The sequence below is a fragment of the Toxorhynchites rutilus genome, chromosome 3, assembly GCF_029784135.1.
Source record: "Toxorhynchites rutilus septentrionalis strain SRP chromosome 3, ASM2978413v1, whole genome shotgun sequence".
Taxonomy (NCBI): Eukaryota; Metazoa; Arthropoda; class Insecta; order Diptera; family Culicidae; genus Toxorhynchites; species Toxorhynchites rutilus.
In genome coordinates, this window is record NC_073746.1 from 156,278,734 (window position 1) to 156,305,855 (window position 27,122).

The 27,122-nt window shown below is 37.5% G+C and overlaps 1 protein-coding gene across 8 annotated transcripts in view; it reads right to left on the bottom strand.

Annotated features, from left to right (window-relative positions):
- LOC129774749 (anoctamin-8) overlaps nt 1-27,122 on the bottom strand; it is a 106,874-nt gene that overhangs the window by 22,756 nt on the left and 56,996 nt on the right. For 6 of the 8 annotated variants that reach the window (XM_055778685.1, XM_055778687.1, XM_055778682.1 and 3 more), the window contains exons 6-15: nt 20,696-20,812; nt 20,391-20,521; nt 20,169-20,330; nt 19,927-20,082; nt 12,615-12,683; nt 9,318-9,453; nt 9,125-9,255; nt 8,254-9,068; nt 7,928-8,168; nt 1,635-1,729 (exon numbers count right to left, since the gene is read on the bottom strand). In XM_055778685.1, the coding sequence (XP_055634660.1) occupies nt 1,635-1,729; nt 7,928-8,168; nt 8,254-9,068; nt 9,125-9,255; nt 9,318-9,453; nt 12,615-12,683; nt 19,927-20,082; nt 20,169-20,330; nt 20,391-20,521; nt 20,696-20,812 (2,053 nt within the window). The remainder of the gene's footprint in view (nt 1-1,634; nt 1,730-7,927; nt 8,169-8,253; nt 9,069-9,124; nt 9,256-9,317; nt 9,454-12,614; nt 12,684-19,926; nt 20,083-20,168; nt 20,331-20,390; nt 20,522-20,695; nt 20,813-27,122) is intronic. The other 2 variants (XM_055778683.1, XM_055778684.1) reach the window with 2 other exon arrangements.

The window sequence follows — 27,122 nt, forward strand, 5'->3', positions numbered from 1 at the left end:
CATTGTGAACTTTCAATGCAACAAAACGATTATTTACATACACCATGTACATATACACAATAAATAAAGGGTGAGCACGAAATCATTGCCACTGTTTCAAATATCTGTAACATTTTCGCCACTCAACAGAAATAAACCAAAAACTTTAGCACTGTTTCTGTTTTTGTAGTGCCTTGTTCGCATGCTTTCAATTGCGTATTTGTGGGATTACTTACTGCCGGAATGGAGATAACCTGCTAACTTGTGACGTAATCACAACGTTACGTTAATTAGGTCAATGAAGGATCTGGATTAAGGTCTTTAAACCAACTATATAACTATTCAAACCTTGATGAACACCTTTAACGTGATGCCAATACCCGCGATAGGAATATACAAAACTTCCTCTAAAATATGGCTTTATTCCGCTCAACACATCCAATTTTATATGAAAAATACTGTGTGGCCATAATTTCGTACTTACCATTAAATAGAACACAGCGGAAAAAACCAATAGACGGTGCGACTGAATTGAAGTATAATATTTTATATATTTTTGAATTTCTCTCGTCACGATTCTTCTTCAAACATAAACCTACGCGAAAAAAATATATATCACCTATTTCATGGCTGATTTACGCATAGGTTTTATGTTGTCAGGAATCGCCTTGACGAGATGAATTCGGACAGATTGCTAAAAAAAGACAAAGCATTTCGAATAGCAGTTTATACAAAATAGCATGTATTTAAGGAGTGGTTTGATATACAGCATTTAATAGGAGATAGCCATGCGCTCAGAACAAATAATCATGAAAAGTAGCTTTCCAGTCTCATTGAATTATTGAACACCATGGAAAGCTTTCGCCTTTCCACAGAAAATATCATATATGTCAAAGGTATCAACACTTCTCAGCATTCTACTTCCGGCAACCAACGCACTCATAACCCATCCTTTTGATAGAGCAACATTTTCAATCCCACAGTTGTATTATACCAGAACCACTCTCCATTCAACCGATTATTTGCTTTCGAATCAGAGCGATTATGTGTGTGGCGGCTCAATCGTGAGCAGCGTGTATATTCCCATATCAAGCCACTCCTCGTTTTATTCAAAATATTCTAGTTCGTCCTCCCACACCTGCTGGACACCATCGTCGTCAGTTCTCTCGATGGGAACATAACCAGTTTTTGATCACCGTCTCAACGTTGAACTGCAACAGCACATGGTATTATGTAGTCACAATGCAATAAGCCACACAAACGAATGGAAACTAATCGAAACACTATGCATCGTGTGTTTACGTCGATGAAAAGCTGCAGCGTGGGAAGAGGATGTGTGTAGTTGGGGTGCTGAATTTCCAGCATTCATTATGCATCGAAGTTGCAGTCCGCAGTGCCCAAAATACTCATTCTTCGTGAGTAACAACTACTCAGCACATCATTCGTCGAGAATAATTGCTGATGGTCTGATACAGCTCTAGGGATGTAGCCGCGGGTAATTCATAACCTTTATATATTGACCCTACGCGCTATCTGGGAAAGCCACAAACACTAATTACAAAAGCCAAAAAGTTCAGAGAGCAGAAATCAACGAACATAACAATAGCAAAACAACACACAACACAATTTGCTAGAAATAAAGAGATATGTCATACCCCGTGTTCGACTGTGTAGATTCTAATGCAACAGTTTGTGCTGATTGACCACTAAGGGGAGAATCTTGGGCAGGTCGTAATAGTACTGTGCTGGTCTATCGGGAAAAAAAAATTTGGTCGAAATGGTTTTTTGGCGACGAAAAATTGGTCGAAAATAGATGAGTTTTGGTTTGTTGCATTTGAAGAAAGATAGTTGGAAAAATATGGATATTTATAGTATCGGAAAACAATTTACAGTTAATATATTGATATACATCTGGCTAGAGCTAGTATAGAAGGATTAAACTGGAACATGAATTATAAATGTAGGCTAGAACTAATGCAAAACTGAAATGGAATCGAAAGATATGACAATATTCACGTGTTTTCCCGTAGAGAAACCCAATTACGTATTGTGCGATTAAAATATGTTATAATTCTTGTTCTAGAATGCATTTCATTGGTTATGCAGACTGAATCCAAGTTCGTGTCTTAATTTGACGCGAGAGAGTCGACATTTGGAGCAGCATTATGAAATAGCAAAACTAAACAACCACCGCGTCCAGCCAGAAATTGAAGACGGTTTGACTCTTCACCGCTACAATGAGCCTTCTCAAACGTCGCAGGGCAACCCCTATGAAGTGCTGGACATGTACAACGCGGTAACACTGCCGCAACCATCCTATAGATTCGACGAAATCAAGAAAACCTCACCGTTGACAATCAGTTCAACGTCATGACATAAATTGCGACCACAAAAATCAATCCATCAGAAAAGCAGCTATTGCTGGATAAATTTTTACATAAACGAGAAGCAATACACATCCCTACCAACGATTAACCTACATTTTACTATACGGCATTCCTGGCAACCGCGAAGAAAACATAGCTTTCAAATTTCACCGTGCGGATAGCAAGAATAATTACGTATTAATTTGTAAGTTAATTTGAATCATTTTCGGTGTATGTCAAACCAACGTTGAACCGACAACTTATACTCTCGGTTTGACACTTGTTTACCATTTATATCGCGTAATAGGTACGAATAATACGTCCGGTAGAAATTGACCAAAAATTGATAGTACAGATCGGACTCGATTATCCGGAGTATTTTATTTTTGATTTTCGGAAAGTTTTGACAATTTGTATAATCAAATGAAAGGGCATGACTAGTAGAACACAGTTATTAATGAAAAATGCAAATCCAAGATGGCGGCCACTACAGAATGGCAGATTACATATTTTCTCAGAACCCCATTAATATGAATATCAAATGAAAGTGATTGATTAGTAGAACACAGTTATTTATGAAAAATGCAAATCCAAAATGGCCGCCACCACAAGATGGCGCCATATATATTTTTCACAACTCTATCAATATGGATATCAAATGAAAGGGATTGATTAGTAGAACACAGTTATTCATGAAAAATGCAAATCCAAAGTGGCCGCCAAATATCCAAACTCAAATATCAAATGAAAGTGCTCGACTGGTAGAACACAGTAGATCATGAGAAATCCAAATCCAAGATGGCCACAGTTCCCAAATAAACAAATACTTTTTAATGGTTTCATTCAGCTTGCCCTGTTTGTATGTATATTTGAGTGTTTGTAGAGTTGTCCCACATCAAATGAAATTTGGCCCCGTTCCTGATCACTGAGTGATCTGAATTTTGGAATATACCTTTAATTCTACTGCCATTATAAAACTGCGTATTCCATGATCTTCGAAATCCAAGATGGCAGCCGGTACAAAATGGCGGATTATGCACATATTTTCTCAAAATCCCATCAATATGGGTATCGAATGAGGGCCTTGACCAGTAGAGCACAGTTATTTATGAAACATGTAATTCAAAGATGAAGGCCGCTACAAGATTGCGGATTACATATTTTCACAGCACCCCATCAATATGTATATCAAATTAAAGGGTAGTAGACTAGTAGAACACAGTTATTGATGACACCAGAGATAAAGATGTGTTCCAAATTTCAGATCAAACGGTCAACAGGAAGGGGGTAAAATTTCTATTAATCTAGTACAGCGCTACAGACAAAGTTACAAAGTAACAAAGTCACAAACATACAAACGGGTCCAAGCTTGATAAAACCGTTTAATAAATAAGTGCAAATCATAATTATATTACGTTTACGAGAGAAAATTCGATTACGAGAGAATATTGGGTAAATTGTGTGTTGCAAACAACATTTCTTGGGCCGAAATGTTGAAAATGTTACAGAATACATTTGATGACTCAACTATGTCGAAAACACGGGTATATGGATGGTATGAGGCATTCAAAGACGGCCGAAAAGAGATGAAGGATTTGCCACTTCAAAGAAGACTATCCACCTCTTCAACTGATGAAAACATCGACAAAATGAACGAAAAGGTGCTCGGAAATCGTCATTTACGTCTGAGAAAGCTAGCCGGTGAATTAAATATATCTCACGAGACCGTTCGTAATATTTTGGTTGATGAAGACATGAGTGTACAAGTATGACAAGCAAACGAGACCACAATTATCAGCATAGACCCCTGCGAACGAGTCGAACCCGAAAAACCACGTCAAAGTCGATCAAAAGTGAAGGTAAGGTTGACTGTTTCTTCCGATATTCGTGATGACCGTTTGCGACGATAACATTTGGATTGTGAATCACGATAATGCATCGATCGATCATTGTGAATGAATGTTTGACCAAAATGACACGAATATGAATGTGAATATGAATATGAACAAGCATCGTACTCTCCAGATATGGCCCCGTGTGTTTCGATGACTGGATTGTTCGTTGAGAAAAGTGTATTGCTTCAGCAGGGGCCTATTTTGAAGTAGATAATATCAATTTAGATGATAAATAAGGCATTTTCTCTTTATTGTATTTTTTTTTCTTTTCTTTAGAAGAATAAATTCCCGGTATATGATTGACAGAATGTTCGATTAACTGAACGTGGATATATTATGTGACTCATCGTATCGCTTTCCCTAAATATAAATCCCAACGGCGGATGATCTCTATAGGCAAGCTGAGAAAGATACTGAGAGAATACCTACTCATCAAAACGAACCAACGACATACTGCATGATTGATAATCGTATCATGAACATTCTTATTTTTCATGTGCTTTAACGTCCACCAGCAAACGGAGAATCTACTCCAATAATATCGTGGCCAAAACGGAGAAGCAACTGATCGCCAAGGCCACGAAAGAGCTGAAGAACATGCCAGCATCCCTCTTTTCATCGGACATGACTAAGGCTCCTGCCAAGTACCGTAAGACCGCAAGGTAGGGCGACGAAGCATTTTTGTAGAAAGCTTAATAAACGTAGTATTTAAGCGATTTTTTGTCAATTGAGTTATCTTCTGTAGTCTTTGTTCATCGTCATTCGAAATTAAAATTTCCTATTCCGTTTTCTTATTTTGAATGAATTTAAATTGCATATCGGGACCCTTCGGAATTGAGGGAAACCTCGGCTATAATCACAACAGCGTCCCACACGAGATCCCGCATTTCATCGGGTTAATTACCTCGTTCAATGGTAAAAACTAACCATACTCTGGTTGGTCTCTGATAACTCTGATTCTGAAGTTATTCTGTTCTTCTGTTCTTCTGTTCTTCTGTTCTTCTGTTCTTCTGTTCTTCTGTTCTTCTGTTCTTCTGTTCTTCTGTTCTTCTGTTCTTCTGTTCTTCTGTTCTTCTGTTCTTCTGTTCTTCTGTTCTTCTGTTCTTCTGTTCTTCTGTTCTTCTGTTCTTCTGTTCTTCTGTTCTTCTGTTCTTCTGTTCTTCTGTTCTTCTGTTCTTCTGTTCTTCTGTTCTTCTGTTCTTCTGTTCTTCTGTTCTTCTGTTCTTCTGTTCTTCTGTTGTAGTACGAAAAACTTTGCAGGAAGTTGCAGGAATGTATGAAGGAAATTCTTTTTTTTTTCGTTCCGTGTCAAGCGCGGCGATATAAAAAGCATGCTTGTTGTGAAATTACGTGTCCCGAAGAAATATATTTTGGGCTACTTCCACGTCATCAGTTCAAGTTCTATCGGACAAACAATTGGAAAGACAAATGGAAACATTACATAAGGTTGGATAAAGAATTTAGTATGATTCCTTGCTGTGGTAGCTAAGAGCAGACATACGACCGTAAAGGGTTAAAACGGCCGCCATTTTGTCACAAATAACTTTTCTGGCTTGACCAAAATTCATATGATAGCAACATCTTTACTGATCGAGAATCTCCTAACTTCATTGGAACAATTATAATTTTGAATATTTTTTTCATTTATTTTTTTACTGTTTAAAGATAAATAAACAAATAATGAAATAATGTATAGTAAAAAAATTCGTTGTTTCAATTATTTCAGAGCTCGAAAAAACGTCCGAAATTCATGACTGTACAATAGAATACCCCTTCAACTCTCCTATACTCGCGCGTACGGTCTCACAGAACGAGATTTTTTTTCTTCTCTCTATTATAGTGACTTTCAACACATTTCGACTGGTTCGTCACTTTTACTTCCATTTTTGGAAGAATGTCAGGAGTGAGAATTGAACTCGTGATCTCTGCGTGAGAGGTATGGATGTTACCACTACGCCAGATCGCCTCCTGGAACGAGAATTGATAATTTTGTTTTGGGGAGGCTGAATTAAATGTCTATTAAAACTAAATGAAGTTGAAGGAAAAATATTTTCTGATGTTTTTTCATTCAATTATATATTTTTCTTTAAATAAATACCAATAACACCTAAACATACACAATAGCAATATTACAGAGACATACACAGTCTGTGAGTAAAGTATTATGTATACGAGTTATGATTTGGCGCACGAGTACAGGAGGTTTAAGTAGAACCCAATGGTCAGGACACGCCCTCGGAAGTTGTACGACCAGGTTCTGGCGAAGCTTGCTCATAAACGACGAAACATACGTGAAAATGCGAAGTGACACCTCCGTGTACCATATCGAAAATCCATCAAATTACTCTCAATTACGCCCAATCGAAAAATAATTTAAAAAATTATTAAGGCAAACCCTAAGAAAACAGGAAAGTAGATTCGAGGTGCTTAACAGATGGTAAAATTTTGGGACAAACTGGCTGCAACATGTGCAAAAGAGGATGATGGGTAATCCCAAAAAGATCGCGATTTTATCCGAAGCGTGTCGGAATAATTTTAATTTTTTTTTGAAAGTACCATTCAAAATTTGCATTCTGAATGCTGTTAATTTTTCTTATGTCGAATCAATCATGTATAGAGCAGATTTACGAATTTCATATGCTGAGTGGACCAGACGACGAAAAAATATTCTCAGCGTATCAATTTTCTGACAATTTCCGTTCGAGTTCAATTATAGTTATACGAATAAATTTGGAGTTCACAAAAGCAATTCTGCTTTTTGATGGAAGAAATGTCTCAACCACAGAAAACTCATATTCAGTACAACATTTCTGTGGTATTGAATTATTACTGTTTTTCGTGTTAAACCTACAGACCTACAAATACACTGCAAATTCAAATTACTAGTTTAGGCAATCGCTAATCTAGTTCCTTACCGCTCACATTACGGTCTGCTGCATCGGTAATTGGTACTTTTAATAAACACAACAATGGAAACCTCATATCAACAGTCCCGCTGTGTATGGTCCAACTAGGAACATTCTAACAATAGGACTATTCTTACACCGAAAAAGGCGACATGTTCATCGATAAGATAGGATTAATCATACGCCTCAATGGCTACTGTGTAATATACAACTTATTATCGCGAGATAAAAATTTACACGGCTTTGTCACAGCTGGATTGCTGAATGATCCTAATAAAATAAACAGATGGGATAAAAAAAGGAGAAAACCTTAATATTTCACGAAAGGAATTCGAAACAAAAATCAAAATTGACAACTTTTCGATCTTGAAACTGAGATCACGAGCATAGATTCACCCTACACAACTTGAAATATAGTACATGACGAATTCGACTTAGCGGATAATATGACACAAGCTGAAATTTTGTTTTAACAAATTGCGCTTTTAGATCATTGAATTTACTTAATTATGGTGTTCTATTTAAGGCACATTACATCGTCGATTTGCCAATATTTTGTCAAAACGCAAAAGCAAAAATAAATTTTCGCAGATTTCATTAGTAAATGCACGTAATTGGGTTACTTCTTTTCGGCAGTTTTTTTTGTTTTTTTTTGCGTGATGTAGAAAAAGGTACAATTCAAAAGAAAAAAAAATGTGAGTAGCGAAATGGCTAAAAGAATAAACAAGAAATGGGCCAAATCAGTTGGAAGCGAGAGGAATGGAGCTAAATTTTCCAATACCTGAGAAATCGGTGACTCTGGTGTGACCTCGCGTGTCTCAATGCCGAAAATATCGATGTGGTCACTGCTGCTGCGCGATTCCTTCTGCTGCTGCTGGAGGATGTGTTGATGCTGGTGCGGCGATTGCGGGTGAGATTGTTGCTGCCGGCTGCTCAGATTGTCTAGCTTGGCCGCTACGTCTATGAGCGTGACCCGCTCCAAATCATTAGCCTGATTATCGTGACTAGAGGAGATGTGAAATCTTGGTTGGTGAAAAAAGCGATTGGACGAATTTAAAATCCTGTTCTGAAAACGAAATAATTCACACAGAAACAACATTGCAGTACCTGCCAACTGATTGTTCGGTTTTGCCGAAAAGATCCTGATTGCTGTTGAAGTCCTGATCGTGATGAGACAACGATGTGGATGATGGTGGCGATGGAGGAGATTGACGCGGGGACGTACCTTTGCATTGCATCTCTCGGCGACAGTGTTCGGCGCGTGCTATCTCGGCGGCCAACCACGAGGGAAGTTCTGGTAGAAGCCATGTCAGAGCTGAGCGTAAGCCAAGCATGACATGCTCAAGCGCAACTATCAATATCACAGTCTGCGTTGAAGTAAGACCGGGCCAGAGACGGGAAACCTGACCGGATAAGCCAATTAGTGCACAATTTACTATCACTGCTGCCAGTCCTAACATCCCCAGGGCATTCTGCCACGTGCCGATGTTTGCCACCCTCTGCCCGAATGGTCTCTGATGCACATGAGCTAATTTGAAAGCATCGGACCTTATCTCCAGCAAATTATTTGCCAAGGCACACAATCCGGCCAAAGGAAATGCTGCCGAAAACAACACAACATACCCCATTTGGACGAGCATTTCGAGGTGATCAGAGAACGTCCCATCATATTTGTACAGAGAGCTTTCAATTTCAGCTTGTCCGATGGATCTTTTAGGTGTAGACGTTGTGCAATCCGACGAACGTTTGCTGTCGCCCACTTGTTTGCTGTCAGTGGGTGGTGGGAGCTCCTGGGTTGGACTCAGGGCGCCCCACATTTTGAAACTTAGCTTAGCCAGCTTCCACTGCTCCACCAGATATGGCCACGCCGACTCTCGGAGATTGCCGATAATTTGACGAGAAATGAGTAGACCAGCCAGTTGCTGTAAAAAAAGTTCAAATTACTATTTCGCCCGCTTCAAACAAAAAGAAAAATTACCTCTTTCAACTTATCCTGGTCGCGTAGATAAAATGCAATATAAAACAATGACAGGAAGCTGTTCACGAACTGAAATAATGCCACTTTTGCGATGAGATGATTCTCATATTTGGACTGTAGTCGATAATTTTCTGAAAGTTTACGCAATCGATTGTAAGACTTCGGCGGAGCAGCACCAGTTTGGCAAGCTTACCTTTATCATTCAACCATACAGCCAGCTTGTAATACGCCTCATCCATTAGAGTAATAGCGCCGGCAAGAAGAACCTTCGGTATCACACTCAAACAACTGAAAACTCCCGTTTCGGGTAGCTTCTCATCCCACCAATCCTGTCGTTGGGAAACAAATAGCCGAACAAAATGTCCCAGGAGAGATGAAGAAAAAATAACGAGAGCAAATGTACCACAGATGATTGTGATTGCGTTTTGAGCATTAAATATCTATTGAATATTCGATTCGACGACGACAAATACGACGGAACAGGGCTCTATATTTCCTACAGCTAGATCTAACGTGAGTGGATTGTGTCGCATAATTATGAATTCTAAGCGATGATTTCCGGCGAGCGCTGCCGAATTTGGCCGTCAAATGGGGCTCAGTGGACTGCTTCTCAACATCTGTTGCTGCACATTCGATTGGATTAGTTTTCTAGTGTTTCAGTTTAATGTAAATTAATTTTCAATTACAGAGTTTACAAATACACTCTCTTCAATTGCTTTCCATTCTTTCTGAGGAAAATATAAAAAATGTATGTTGACGGAATTTGAAAGAACAAATCTCACTCTATATAATATGTGATTTTCAAAGATATGCTATTTTTAGTATTTGAGCAAATTAAAATTGGAATCATGAGTTTTTTGGTTAAAACCCATCAATAACATTGAGCAGGATTAAGATATTGACGAATTCTGCATCGCAAAATGTTGGTATTTATAAGCTCTGAAAGTCGTACGAAGAAAATTTTGATGTAGAATTTTAAATATAAAAAACCGGTTTTTTTTCATGGTTACCCTAATGCAACTTAGATAAAAAACAACTTTGTGTAAGATATTTATTCTTCAGGCAAAAACTGTATTCGACAAAGTTGTTACATATGATATAGCGCTCATTTTTATGTTATCAAAAATAGGGTGACCAAAATTCTCGATGAAATAAAAAATAAAACTTTCTTATCTTTATAGATAGAGATAAATATAGTTCAACAATGTTGTAGCCCAAATTATTTCAAACAACTTTGTAGAACAAAGCTTTTTTCTATCTTTTAATATAATCGATTTATAATACTCGGAGTGTTGAGATCCATTAACAATCCGGAGCCCGGAGTATGGCTATATCTCGGTTGTTTTTGGTGTCGAAATGAAAATGGATACATAGGGGTTCTTAACGACTTCAACTCTCCATCAACTTTCAAACTCTATCTATCAACCCTCCACTAGCATTTCCAGGATAATCAATCTAAAAAGTCAGAAATGAGAAAACTAAATTGAGTTTCCCGTCAAATGCAAATAGCTGTATCTAAAGATTGGAAACGGAAAGAAATCTGATACGAAAATCTGGGTTTTCCAACAAGGGTTCCGTGGCAAGACCTTGCTTACCATAGCCCATTACTTGAACGTTTCCCCGAATGCGGTCCAACATCATTTTCACTAGAAAGGGTTTTCCGCTTATTTGGCAGCAGTGTTGAAAAAAATCATCTTCGCTAAGCTCAAATGCATAGATTTTCGGGCTAGGTTGCATCGAAAACCTATATACTCCAAACGAAAATCGAAATGACAGATCCAGACAACCAGTGAATATAAGCAAATGAACTTCTATTCTTCAATATGATTTGAAGTTTATTTTTCCACCTAGTGTCATTTTCGTCTTGATTATTGAAGACGTCGGAATTGAATTTCATTTTAGCCAAATGTATACCAGCTGTTCCCGATGTCACGATGTTGCATCCGTTTTGCATATGCCGTTGTTACCGTCTCGTCAAATAACATCCTGCTCGATATTTTGCAAAGTTCGTTTCATTGAACTCTGGTGTTTTTGTTCTCTAAATGGTTCAGCCTAACCAATTTTATTTATTCCCGAATTTTGACTCAAATTCACTACTAGAACGAATATCGTTTCGAATGTGATGAATATCAATTTATTGCTTTTGATATTCAAAGTATAAATAACAGCGAAGTAAAGAACCCCACTCAATGCCGCATTCATTCATTATAGCAAAATTGTTCATGCATCACCGATATGAACAAAATGAACTCGTTTGTTATTGTCATCAATATAATGAGGGTAACTTCGGAAACTTCGGTTCGGATTTTTTGAAGCCATTTCTCCAAAATGTTATTCCTCGCTACCTGTTGACGCGATGCTTTGCATTTTGAGTAAACAACGCACACGTCATTGTCAATTTGAAAGCCCCAACTGACAAAAACATACACTTATACAAAATTATACGATAATTCAAAACAATGGTTCGACAAATAAAGTCAGTAAGTTTAAATCCGGACACGCTTCGATTACTACCCGTTGAGCCAAGATCCAAAAAGAAACAACTAAAATAAAGCCATTTCCGTTAAATACGTTCCAAAAGATGACTGTTTGACAGAAAAACCCACTTTATAACTGTATTTAACTATTGTCATACGGTTGATTATAAACCGATAGGAACTAATTGAGTTGATTGGCAAAACATTAAATAAATTCTATTTGAGGGCTCAGTTTCGTATCGCTTGTAAAAAATGTCATCGTAAATTTCAGGCTATCTGCTAATCGAGATAACATCTGAATGTTAGCACATCATCACAAAAAAAGCTTGTTCGTTGAGAAGAGCTGTTTGTTCTCATTGATGCTATCCTTTCGAAGCGTCATTGTATTCGTATCTGCTGTCCTGTGAAGGCGCCATGGAGAGCAATTATTAGGCCAATCAAATATCAATTATCTATTCGCTACGTATAGTCAACATCACATTATACAGGCGATAATAGTCTCATCGACGTTATCATATGTGTACAGAATTGATTTTAGTTATATTAATTTAGTTTTTGTGAAATTTATTTGGTTACCAACTGATACGACTTTACATGTTTACGCATGTTCAGATAGGACATTGTAGTAAACATTAAAAAAAATATTTTTTTTGGCTTTTACTGTAGGTTTATGATAATTATGTAAGTAAAATAATTATAAGGAAAATTTATGCATGACAATCTCATTTGTTAGGTAACGTGAACCTTTTTGCGATCCTATCAGTATATTGACAGTCCACTGAGCGACCACGGCTGCGGCAAAGACAGCAGCGTTTGCATAATTATTTTTTTTATTAATTCTGAGTGCATTTTTTCTGTTATCTCTACGTGATACTAATGAGGTGAACGTGTGAAGCGCAACCGAAGGATAATACTGCTTGTCTAGAATATGATAACAAACTATGCTCTCATCACGGACGTTGCGCGCGCGCTCTTTTATTGCTAACGAAGCTTAAAATTAGTGGAATTCAGACCTTTGACACCATGCACATGCAATCCCAGGGGCCATCGTTGGAATTTGGTAAATGTTGATCGAGCCAATCCTGCAATTTGTGTCAGTGTTAATGGAAACGAGGAATCATGACCAGTGTGTATGCAGGTGTACGTATTTTACTGAAAATGTAGAGAATATAGAAGGCCTTCCGAGGGTTCTACCGCTGTACGCAACAATAATTTAGTGGTGCTGATTGTTCATATTTAATACATATTGGATTTTCCACTTACTGATTGCTTGATGAATATGTGAACACATTTTCAACGCAACAATGTTTGACCAGTAATAAGAGAATCTCAAATTTGAATTTAATATTTAATATATAGGGCTTAAAATATCACCAAAATCATGACTCAGGCCTGATTCTGTCATAAATTAGTATTTTCTGTTACTTATGTCATTACCCAGTACGCAAGATCGTAGCAAAGTAGTAGTTAATGGTTGAATCAGTTAGAATCCGGAATCACTGTTCATTATATAACAAAGGTCGTAGAAGGTGTATCCGAGATCTTTTAACAGCAATTTGTTTGGAAAACCTGTATCTTTCGACGGCAAAAAAATCGTGTTAATCCGTTTTGTTTAGAAAAATTGTGCAGGAGAGATGAAATTTGATTTTGGACACCCATATAAGCAATCCTCAGTGGCCAGGCACTAAAATCGCGAAATCGCTGAAAGTGGCTAAATCGAACGTGTATGATGTACTGAATCGTTTCCGTGAAAATACCACTGTTGTTCAGATTAGGACGCGTCTTAGTGGAACTTACGATCGGAAGCTGACATTGCGAACAATTAAGGCAAACTCGGAACTCTCGGACTAAGGCCAAAAAACACATCCAGAGAATCCGTATGCGAGAAAGTTATCGTAATTTCCCTGCCTACAAGAAAGCAAACGCTGAAACAAAATCTGGTGGTCAAAAGACGCGCTCAAAAGTTGAACAACAAGATTTTAACGAAGTAAGAAGGAAGGATTCTGGACAACTCCCAAGCCTGAAATTTTATAAGGCTACTCCAGAAGAGATTGATAAATTTGCCAGGAAGTTCTTGATTTGGCAAGGAATTTGCAGCTGTGGACAGAAAACCAAGGCACATGTCACATACAAGACAATGGACTCGAAAATGTATAGAGAAGAGTCCTTCGCAGAACGCCTTCTTCGGTTTATGAAGGCTCACAAAGGACCGATGAAGTTTTGGTCAGATTTGGCTAGCTGCAACTACAGTCGAGAATGGTTTCAGTGGTACCGTGACAATGCACAATGCTCCAGGAGATGCATTTAAGTGGAAATTAGCATTTAGAGCTTGACAGTTATTCTCTAGACAAAAACTGTCTTAGACAAAGTTGTTACTCATGATAGAGCGCTCGTTTTTATGTTGTCAAAAATAGGGTGACCAAAATTGTCGATGAAATAAAAAATCTAACTTTCTTATCTTTATAGATAGAGTTAAATACAGTTCGACAATGTTATAGATCCAATTGTTTAAGACATCTTTGTAGAACAAAGTTTTTGTCTATCTCTTGAAATAACCGATATAGCGCCTTTTTCTAAGTTACGTTAGTGTCAACATGAAAAAAACTGTTTTTTTGCTCTAACTTTTATATTTTAAATTTTTACATGCAAACTGTCTTGGAAAGACATTTAGAGCTTACTAATACAAAAAATTTTCGATGCAGAACTTGACAATATCTTAACTTCACTCAAAGTTATTGATATTTCTTCTCAAAAAACACGCTCTTTTCATTTGTTTGTCATTCTTTCTGGGGCAAACATAAACAAATTTTTGTTGACAGAATTTGAAAGAACAGATTTCACTCTATATAATATGTAATTTTCAAAACTATGTTGTTTTTTGTGTTTGAGTAAATTAAAATAGAAATCGTGAGTTTTTGGATGAAAACCCATCAATAACTAGAGCAGGATTAAGATATTGACATGTTCTGCATCGCAAAATGTTGGTATTGATAAGCTCTAAAATTCGTACGAAGACCATTTTGATGTAGAATTTTAAATATAAAAGTTAGAGTGAAAAACCCGTTTTTTCATAGTCACCCTAATGCAACTCAGATAGGAGGCGCTAAAACAACTTTGTGTGAGATATTTATTGTTTATACAAAAACTGTCTTAGACAAAGTTGATACATATGATAGAGCGCTCATTTTTATGTTATAAAAAATAGGGTGACCAAAATTGTCGATGAAATGAAAAATCTAACTTTCTTATCATTATAGATAGAGATAAACATAGTTCAACAATGTTGTAGCCCCAGTTATTTTGAACAACTTTGTTGAACAAAGCTTTTTTCTATCTTTTAAAATAATCGATTTAACGCTTTTTTATAAGTTGCATTAGGGTTACCATGAAAAAAACGTGTTTTTTCTGCTTTAACTTTCATATTTCAAATTCTACATTAAAACTGTCTTCGTACGACTTTTAGAGTTCATCGACACCAATATTTTGCGATGCAGAACTTGTCTATATCTTACTACTACTCAAAGTTATTGATGGTTCTTTACCCAAAAACTCATGATTCCAATTTTAATTTACTCAAATACAAAAAATAACATACTTTTGAAAATCACACATCATGTAGAGTGAAATATGCTCATTCAAATGCCGCCAATAAACTTTGTTTGCGTTTGCCCCAGAAAGAATGACAAACAAATGAAAAGAGCATGTTTTTTGAGAATAAATATCAATAACTTTGAGTGAAGTGGAGATATTGACAAGTTCTGCATCGAAAAATGTTTGTATTAGTAAGCTCTAAAAGTCTTTCGAAGACAGTTTACATGTAAAATTTTAAATATAAAAGTTAGAGCAAAAAAACAGTTTTTTTCATGGTAACCCTAACGTAACTTAGAAAAAGGCGCTATATCGGTTATTTCAAGAGATAGAGAAAAACTTTGTTCTACAAAGATGTCTCAAATAATTGGAGCTACAACATTGTCGAACTATGTTTACCTCTATCTATAAAGATAAAAAAGTTAGATTTTTTATTTCATCGACAATTTTGGTCACCTTATTTTTGACAACATAAAAACGAGCGTTGTCTAGAGAATAACTGTCAAGCTCTAAATGCTAATTTCCACTTAAATGCATCTCCTGGACCATTGTGCAATGGAGTCAATTAAGTCATTGAGGAAGGCATCATTCCTCCCCAACCAGAGACCAACAGACAGTCCAAAATTTGATGGAGGATATCCGAAGAGAAGTACAAAAATTCAACAAAACTGCAACGGAATATTTTTTTAAATATTTTCTTCTGAAAGTATTAGGCAGCCATTTCATGCCAACCCGATATAGTGGTTCTCAGATTTTCATCAAAAGTGGTAATTTTGTTCTTTACGCAAAACATTAGATCCGTAGTTTTTTAATTTTTTTATTAGGATACCTATTTCCATTTTTGGATGGTCCCAAAAATCAATTTTTTCCACTTTTTCCCGTAAATGCATTTTTTTAAATAAATCATAACTTTTGAACCACTGAACCGAACTAGATGATTATATCAAATTGAAGCCAATTAGCTAGCCTTTTATTAAAAATATTAAACTTGCAAAAGAAATGGATTTTATTTTCGTAATTATTGATTGTATTCGTTTTTTGAAGATTTAGCTTGAATTGTCACCATGGAATTGTTTATATCGATATTGCAGCGAAACTAAGACAGATAGAAGTAGGATATCAAAGAACAAATTGTAGAGCGGTTAGAGAGCTTTGATTTAATTGATAGAAAACCATGTTTGAACCAATTTTGAACAATGAACCATGTTTCATATGGCTTTTAGAATAAAATTAATGATAACACATTAAAAATTACTAACTTTGAAGTTTTTCACTTCCAAAATGTTATTTAAATCCAATAATTTAGATGTTTCACAACTATTTCCTGGACTAAATTTTCTCATCTTTTTAATGGAAACAACAGAATCGTCTTCTGTAGCGTACTTTTCAATGTAGCGCCAGTTTCGGGCAACAGAGTCCGAAACAAACAAAAAGTTCTATAACTCTGTCATTGTTGAAATTAGAACATATGCGTAGAAGGATTTTTTTTTCATCAAATATGATCCTCTATCACCTCCCGAATGAATTCGTCTTTTATGTGAGAAAGGTATGTTATGACTTTAAGGGGATGAATCAAAAATTAGATTCTTCTTTTATTTCCAATAAAACGAAAAATATATGCATAAAAAACGATTAGAAGAAAACTTTTTTTTGACTCGATTATATACAGGATTCGATTATATTAGGCTTTCAAAAAAGTCCTGCGGTATTTCCGCGAGGTGTCGTTGTAAGCGCGTAGTTCTAGTTGTATTCATTGTATCGAGTCATACTGTAGCTTGTTGGAAAGGTATTTTTGCGCGCTATTCTTTTATTTCCAAAAAAACGAAAAATATATGCATAAAAAACGATTAGAAGAAAACTTTTTTTTGACTCGATTATATACAGGATTCGATTATATTAGGCTTTCAAAAAAGTCCTGCGGTATTTCCGCGAGGTGTCGTTGTAAGCGCGTAGTTCTAGTTGTATTCATTGTATCGAGTCATACTGTAGCTTGTTGGAAAGGTATTTATAGTCCTTGACAGTGTTTTGTTTGGTTAAGTCGTTCGTGAGTTATAGTGTCGCAAATATGGAGCAAAATAAAGAGAAAATCTGACATATTTTACAGTACTACAGGGTGGGCCATTTAAAGTGGAAGCATCTGGCAACCCCATAACTTTTGACAGAGATGTCAGATTAACAAATGTCATATCGCGTTGGAAGCGTCATTTCAGTACAATTTTAACCATGGAACAATACACACCTAAACAACGCGCTGAAATTGTTCAGCTGTACATTCAAAATAACTTCTCAATTGTGTTAACTAAACGTGCGTGGAAAAATAAAAATAAAGTTAAAACATCGCCTGTAGACAACACTATACGTCGATTATATGCCAAATTTATATCGTCTGGTAGTGTTGGTAATGCCAGTCATCTGTCCAGACAACGACCAAGACGTTTCGACGAGAATATTGATGCCGTTCGAGCCAGTGTTGCAGAGACTCCATCGACATCAGGTCGCCATCGTTCGCAACCACTCTCCGACGCATAATTCGTGTTGATTTGAAAATGTTTCCGTATAAAATTCAAATGGCTCAACAACTTAACCCATCTGACTTACCACGTCGACTTGATATTGCGAAATGGACCATCGAAATGGCCAAAAATGAACGTGGCTTTTGGCAAAAAATCATAATGTCTGATGAGGCGCATTTCAACTTGAATGGAGGAGTGAATAAACAAAATTGTCGGTTTTATGCTACTAAAAACCCTCAATTCATCGAAACGCAACCTCTTTACGACCAAAAAGTTACTGTGTGGTGTGGCATTTATGCCGATAAAGTCATCGGCCCGTACTTCTTTGAAAACGAAAATGGAGCAACGGTAACCGTGAATGGGGAGCGTTATCGGACAATGATAATCGATTTTTTATTGCCATTTGTTCGTGAAAATGAATTGGACAATTACTGGTTCCAACAGGACGGCGCTACATGCCATACAGCGGCTGCCACGACCAAATTATTGCGCGAAATGTTCCCCGGAAGATTAATATCGAAAAACGGCGATTATGACTGGCCACCGAGATCACCTGATTTAACGCCTCCTGACTGAAAGACAATATCCGACAAGAAATTGCTGCCATATCGGCCGAAACATTGGGCAAAGTGATGGAAAATGCCGAAAAAAGGGCACATTTTGCGGTCAAGGCCAGAGGCGGTCATTTACGAGATATCATAATCAAAAAGTAGTTAGAACAAATCTCCTTGGACCAAAATAAATGAATTTCAAAAAAAAAATTAAAATTCCACTTCTTTACTTTGCTATTGCAAAAACAAATCCTTCCACCTTAAATGGCCCACCCTGTACTATGACAAAGGCAAAAATGCATCTCAAGCTGCCAATAAAATTTGTGCAGTTTATGGACCCGATACAGTTTCCATTTCCACCGCACAACGATGGTTTCAACGTTTTCGTTCTGGTGTAGAGGTCGTCGAAGATGCGCCACGCTCCGGAAGGCCTGTCGTCGAAAATTGCGACAAAATCGCTGAATTAGCCGAGAAAGACCGGCATAGTAGCAGCCGTAGCATCGGCCAAGAGCTGGGGATAAGTCATCAAATCGTTATTAACCATTTGAAGAAGCTTGGATTCACAAAGAAGTGTTCTGCAGGTTTCGCATCGTCCAGTGAATTTTTTTCCTCCTGTTGTCCAGCTACTGAAGCAATATCATCATCGTCAAATTTGATCAAGTCAGGAACAAAAAATCCTCATTAATTGTGTCACGACCACGAGCAGAATGATTATTCATATACGGGAACAAATCTGCATATACGAAACGTCTTTCTGCAATCCTTCCAATGATGACTTCAAGCAGCTGGTTCGAAATTTCTGATGGTTGATCCGATAGCTGTTCTAGCATAAAATGCAATCTTACGTCAACTTCAAAAAGGATGCATTTCTTCCGCAATAGCAGTTCAACAGCGACCAGAACTGGTTCGAGGGTATCAACCAATTCATTTATCGCTGTCAGTTTTTCATCACTGAAGCTTATCTTGTGTTTCGTTTTCAGATAGAGCAGTGATTTTTGAACTGTAGTTCGGAGGTCATAAAATCGGCGCATTACTGCCAATTGTGTTTTTTCGATCTTATTTGATTCTCGAGTAATATTTCAAAGCTGCTCAAAGACAAATATTTTTATGGTGTAAAACTAAAAATTACCGAAATTACCGGTTATTGATTGTAAAATTACCGGTAATTCGGTAACGGAAAATGATCCGGTTTTACCGGTAAAATCGGTAACGGTAAAACCGGTTAACAATCCCTAATTATATACAGTGAAAATAAATCCGAGGCTGTATATAATCGAGTCCGCCCTGTATATCGATATTCTTGAACAATAAATTATCTGCATTTTGATATAGAAACATTGTTTGTACCTTTAACTAATCCCGAGATGCAATTGTTTTTTTGTGATTCTGGAAGCTTTAATAAGAGGTACCCGTAAACAAGCATGATGTGTTCCCCACACCAATTTTATTTATGCGTACAACGGCAGAGTACTTTTGGGAAATAGGGAAATGAATACATCATAGCTTGAAAGCAACAACAGTTACCTAGTTCAACAGGGTAAAGAAACTAAAATACAAAACAAGCGATGATAGCGGTTGTTATGAATGGTTCATAGACAGAGTTTGTGTCATCTCAAGCGTGTAGAACGATTATTGCGTTTTTGAACGGAAGAAACAATATTGAGAATAAATACCTGAAGTCGTAACATTAGGAACATCACTACAAACACTAGCACTAAACAGAGTCCGATAATTGGAAAGCTAACTAAATACCGAAACGCACGGCGCTGCCAAGCGGGTGTTTCCTTAGGTTCTAGTCGACCCGTCACAGGACTCTCTTCCAGCGGGCCCTTTGTAGACAACAGTAAATATAGCAAACGATTACAATTGATCGATAATCCATCCAAATCACTTAAAACCAACAAGGTTGTCTTACCTTATACAAGGGTCTAGGTGGTTCCAGCAATTCCGGTGGAGTCGAGAGTGTACCCCACCGGAATGCCATCTCAACTGAATATCGTCTCCAGGCTTCCAGGTAAAGGGATGCCCACGCCACGTTGAACAGGGAAAAAATAACATGACCGATATCCTGTGCTGTCTGTGGGCGAATTTTAATGCTAAATCAATTCCACCAAAGTGCGGTTAAATGGTCACTCACCTGTCCCCGACCCCAAAGTCCTGCGTAAAGAATGGTTCCCAGAACGGCTGGAACACACAGTGCACACGTGTAATGTCCCAACCAGGCGAAGTATAACGCAACTTTCACTCCAAAGTATGCCGCGATATCGTCTTGGATCACAGGGATGGGATGGACAATGATAGAGCATATAGTAGATTCCCGCATTATGGCCAACAACGTGCTCTGACGTTGTAAAGTTGTTCCTTCGCCTTAGATGGCGACACACACGCTCCAGGCTGAAGGAACAAGCTATACGGCAAAGCGTGACATTTTATCGTAATTACCTAACGGCTGGGGTGCAAAAAACTTCCGGACCCAGCTTGACTGTAGCTGCTGTAAGGCGCTTGTTTCGTGTAAGGGAAACACTTGTGTTATCAGTCCTAGTTCCTGCCAGGCGGCCACTGAAAAGGAGAAAGAAACCCAAAGAGATATACAACTTCATGAAGCATACGGATCTATTTTGATGTACATAATCCTAGGAGAATGTAAAACTATGGAAGATATAGCGCAGTCTGAATGTATTTAAGAATAATTTTAGTTCACCAAAACATGTGTTTTTCATGGGATTTCCTTCAAAACAGATCAGAATCAGTTAATGAATATTCAAAAACGCAATTTCTAAAGCTTGAGAGCACTTAAAGCAATTGCAACATTCTTTTCGATAAAGCTCCATATCGCTGTGTGCATTGATTTACGATGTGAGGGAAAGTCTCTTTGGAATAGAATGAAGTACACTCCATTTCGCTTCCCATTCAATTTTCCAACTTCGCACATCAGCACTAGCTGCTCAACATTATCTCCCCGGGAGGGGGGGGGGGTCGTTTCCAGACATTGTAATGGTAGAAACAATATAGTATGTAGCAAATGCAATTATAAATAATGGCGTCTCGTCGCATACGGCGCCGGATGGATTACAAGAATCGGTGCCAATATCGGCGTAATGGTAATAATGAGTGCAATTGGATTACTATTTATTTATTCGTGCGTTTTCATTCCGCAGCTGCTAGCTATGCGATGTTTCATTGTAAATTATTCTTAAAATACTCAAAAAAAAATTCCACCTACTCATTAAAAAGATTAACCCAATTTTAATAGTACTTATGAGCTCATTTTGGATAACAACCCCATTTTCGGTTAAACAACAAAACATCGATAACAAAAACTGAAAATCATAAATGATACCGCGTGCAGATGTAATTTTTGCGGCTTCGATATTAAGCATTTTGAGTGGTTTAATTCAAAATTTAATTCAGTGGTAATTATATTCAGGTATTGACGTTAACACCTACGCATGAAATTCAAATTCGATTGTTAATCAAAAAATTAAATTATTGAAATAAGTGTACGGTTGAGTCGAAACGGACAGTTTCCAGTGGGAGTGAGACGGGCTGTGGAAAGTCAGTTTATTCTATTCCTAAGGATTTTTTCTGCATTCAGCCATTCCATGCCAAACCGAAATAGTGGTTCTCAGATTTTCGGATGGATGATCGGTACGAATGTTACCACTACGCCAGATCGTCTCCATTCCTAAGTAATGCCCCGCGTCTATCTATGGGAATCAAATCGCCAGATGTGGACTGCCTAGTAGCTGACAAGAACCAGTAGCGATATAGTTAAAGGTATGACCGTTTATAAAGCAATATTACTTCTAGGTGGATTAATTCGGTTTTTTCAACATTTAACGGATATTCGTGATGAGTTCAGACCTTGACTGAATAAAATTATTCCTCTCACGAGCGATAAACTCCTACGCTTCGTATATTATATAACTGTCCGTTTCACTCCCACTATATGTCCGTGCTACCCGCATCACAAAAAATGTCCTACTTTTCGGTCTGTTTTTATTTCAGTAAAAAACATTGAAAAACTATTTTTTGTGAAACATTTGGATAATTCGGAAAAAGTATATTGAACTGAAAAACACTGCATTTCAGTTTTGGGAAACATGAGTCCCCAAAAATGTTTTCAGAATGAAGAACAACTTTCGAGAAACTGACAACACATTCAGTTAATTCTGTAAAGTGACATTCATTTAGGAAAATTAAATTGTTAACGTTAACTGTGTTCCACATGTTATGAACAAACAAAAAGAAATCGAAAATTAATGTTGTGCAATTCCTAAAAAAATAACTGCTAGGAATGGAATGGAAACCTTCAAGAAAATCCAATTCCAGGCACTTTCCTAGATAGCAAAGTTCGAGCGTAATTATAGGTTAATCGTCGATCGGCAGAGTTTTTTTGGAAAATTTCTATTGATCAAGAACGGAGAGGAAGCACTTAGGAGAAAGTCGAGAAACACCGATAGGGAAGAGGGACACTTATGCATTATTGATAAATTATACTTTTATTTTGAACTATCTGACCCAGCAAACGTTGTTCTAGGGACACCTTAAGTAAAAGTAGATGTTCTAGAATATTTTTGTTGGTAAAAATAAGGAACATATTTCAAAATATTTTGTATGTTATCGTTCAGATTTGTAAAGTTGATCTAGATGATGTGTTTCAACAGATTTTTCGATTTTTTCGATTGTTTGGGTTTCATACAGAATATACAAATTTTTTAAAAGAACGTTCCAATAATCTTCGCTTATTTTTCGTCGGCCTATTTCCGCCACTTCAGTGCCACCGACATCAGGGAGGCGACTCCACCTGTTCCTACCTATCAGATTCAACAACTCATGAGCCGAGTCAACTTATTTTACTTCCCCTCCGAAGGAAGACGTAACTAGAGATTTTTCGCCTCAGAAAATCCCAACGACGCCAGCTGGGATTGAACCCAGGCCGATCGGATTGTGAGGCTGTTACGCTAACCACACAACCACTGGCGCCGTCGATCCAATAATAGTTGATGTTAATAATATTTTCTCATCTTTTTCCAATAGGCTTGATGTTAATAATATTTTCTCATCTTTTTTTTAATTTTTTTATTAATCCGTTTATTTTTCAGGCTCAGTTACTTACATAGGTTTAAATGAGTCGAACTCCTAACTATATTTTTATCATAATATATTAACATGTTTCCTTTATTCTAAAATTTAAAAAAAATGGAAACCGATTACTCGCGGTCTAATCGAGTTTAGAGGGTGACACATTTTCTTCAGGAAAAGGATAACACACACATCACGTTCAATTCCCAAAGCTATTCTTATATGTACAAGTATTATATGTTTACAATTTAACTTATTCTAATGTTAGGGAACCGATAGCTCGCGATGGGCTGACATGAGGGAATAAGGATGTAGGAACAATCACACTCAAATATCGATAGCTTTAAGGAAAACATATATTTGGAACATGTAATCAAGGTTTAGTGCTCCCTTGGCCGAGTGGTTAGCGTCATAACTAACATGCCGGGTGTTCGGGTTCGATTCCCGTTCTGGTCGGGGGAATTTTTGATCACGTGATCACGCGTATTCTAGAGCTTGCCACTCAGAATGCATTCAAGGCGTGTTATTTGGCATAGAAATCTCAACTAAGTACTAATAAAAATGACGCAAGTAATACTACGTTGAGACGGCGAAGTTCCTCTAGGAACGTTAGTGCCATTGAAGAAGAAGAAGAATCAAGGTCTAACCGAGGCAACACATCTCTCACTGGCACATCGGGTAGCCTTCCTCGGGCCCGAAGGGAGTTTTCTAAATTCGATCAGGCGACAAGATAAATCTCGCACGACCAAACAACGTGTTCGATGTCATTGTAAACATGACCACAAACGCAGATATTACCGTCGGCAAGATTGAAACGAAAGTATAGGGCATCTAAAGAACAGTGAATGGACATGAGTCGGGAGAAGAAGCGAATAAAGTTCCGACTAAAGTCCAGACTTTTGAACCATGTTTTGAGGCTAACCTTAGGAATAATCCAGTGAAACTACCGGCCCAATTCACCTTTGTTCCACTCGCGTTGCCAATTAGCGATGGTATGTTTACAGACTAAAGAATAAAATTAATTGAAGGCGATTTGACGCTGATAAATGTCGCCTTCAATCGCACTCACCTTTGCTAATGAGTCAGCCCTCTAAATACCCGGAATTGAGCAAGGTGCAGGGACCCAGACAAAAGTGGTGACATAACAGCGTGTGGGTGAATAACTCAAAATTTCTCGTACTCTCTCAAGGAAGTACGACGATTGCTATTCCGGCCTCACTGAACGAATAGCTTCAACAGAGCTAAGACTCTCCGTTACAATGTAATCGTGTTCATCAGGTTGTAAGGCGTCCAGTGAATCGCTGCCAATTCATCAATATACACTGAGCAAGGATACTGAAGACTGTGGGAGGTGCTAAAAAATTCGTTGAACACTCCAAATCCTGTGGACACGTTCATAGAGGAGCCATCAGTAAAGTACATATTATCACAATTGATACGTCCATACTTTGCTTCGAAGATCCATGGAATGAACTCCGATCGAAGATAATCTGGAATTCCATGGATATCCTGCTTCATGCTCAACTCGATCAGCTGCTCAAAATTTCCAATCACCAATGGGTTCATGACCTTACACCGGATGAGGAACCGAAGAGATAATAAATTGAAGCGATCTTTTAGTGGGAGTACGCATGCCAAAACCTCGAGACCCATGGTGCGCGTTGAGGGCATACATCCCAACGCAATACAGAGACAAAGATACTGAATATTCGCTCGAGTTTAATGAGGTGTGTTTTGGCAGCTGATTGAAACAGAAATTGCCATACTCCATCACTGAGAGAATAGTTGTTCGATACAACATTATAAGATCTTCTAGATGGACTCCCCACCAGGTGCCGGTAATTGTGCGGAGAAAGTTTTTTCTATGTTGGCATTTTACTCAGATACCCAATATGGGCCCCAAGTACACTTGAAGTCGAACCAGATCACAAGGTACTTGCATGAAACGGCATGAGTATTCATTTTACTCAAACGTTGAAGCTTTCGTTTTGCAGGTTTTTGCTTGCTAGAAAAGACGACCATCTCTGTTTTTCCGTGAAGAACTCAATCCCAAATTGTTTAACCAATGACCAATAACCAAAGACCAATGACCCAGGTTGAAAAATTGTTTAAAGTATCTTGTAAGGGTCCTTGCAGGTCGGATTCATTTGATCCTACGACAGACACCACTCCATCATCTGCAAGTTGTCTCAGGCTACAATTTTGTATAAGGCAATTGTCAATGTCACTTACATAGAAGTTGTACAAAAGGGGGCTCAAACATGATACCTGGGGGAGGTCCATGTAAGAGACCCAATTTACTGCCGAATCTCCGTGGGAAAAGTTCAAATGTTTCTCACAAAGCAAGTCATATAACATAGAATTCAATAGAGGCGCAGACCCCGAGACTGTAATTTGTCTGACAAAACCTCTATTGAAACTGAATCGAAGGCCCCCTTCATGTCCAAGAATACTGAAGCCATTGTTTTTTATCGGCGTAAGCCATTTGAACTTCTCAAGAAAGCAACGCAAGACAAAAAAATCCATCGATGTGAAAATTCCTTGCTTTCTTTCGTTGAAGAACGATTTCTCATGTTCCGAGCCACTTTCCATAATTTTTTTATTGACGTTTCTCGTGACAAACCTCCCTCGAAATTTCGCTAATGGGCACGTTTTTTCCCTTTAATATTTAGCTCTGATTCTCAAGGGTTAAATACGTTTGAAAGTTATCAATGGTTCCACGTCTCCGAAGAGCTTAGAACACTGACTATCCCACCATGGATTGGGAGGTCTTCGACGAATAGTGGAACCTGGGATGGGTTTCGAACCGCGCTTTCATAGATCGAACGAGAAAGGATGTTATACTCCTCCAATGGAGGTAAGCAATCTCTAGAATTGATGGCTAGAGCAATCTTGTCCGCATATTCTTTCCAGTCAATGTGTCTTGTGAGGTCGTATGCCATATTTATTGATTTAGAAGAGTTCAACCAATTGGTGATGGAAATTTTGATTGACAAGTGATCACTACTGTTGGGATCCTGGATTACATTCCACTTGCAATCTAACGATAGTAAATTCGAGCAAATCGAGTGATCTAGAATTGATGGCTAGAGCAATCTTGTCCGCATATTCTTTCCAGTCAATGTGTCTTGTGAGGTCGTATGCCATATTTATTGATTTAGAAGAATTCAACCAATTGGTGATGGAAATTTTGATTGACAAGTGATCACTACTGTTGGGATCACGGATTACATTCCACTTGCAATCTAACGATAGTAAATTCGAGCAAATCGAGTGATCAAGAGCACTTGGGTTAACAAGAGGTTTCGGTACACGTGTTGTTTTCCCAGCGTTCAAAACCGTCATATTGAAGCTGTTACAAGGTTATACAGGTCGGACACGATTATATACAGACTCGATTATAAGTGATTCGATCATATACAATTTTGGACTCGATTATATACAGTTTGATTTTTTTTTATTTTTCAATTATGACTTATTTCAAGAAAAAAAAATACCTTTCAACGTTATGGTGAAATTTAAGTAGCTTTTATATGTATAGTGGGGTAAAATCGTAATTTTTGAAGACTTTGCTTCAATTTTCACCATGAATGGTTTGCAGCGAAATTAAGATAGATAGAAGCTTAATGTCAAAGAACAAATTGTAGAGCGATTCAAAAGCTTTAATTTAATTGATAGAAACAATCAAGTTCAGTATGAATTTTAACACATTAATTAAAAAACACAAAAAAAACATTAAAAATTACTAACTTTGAAGTTTTTCACTTCTAAAATGTTATTTAAA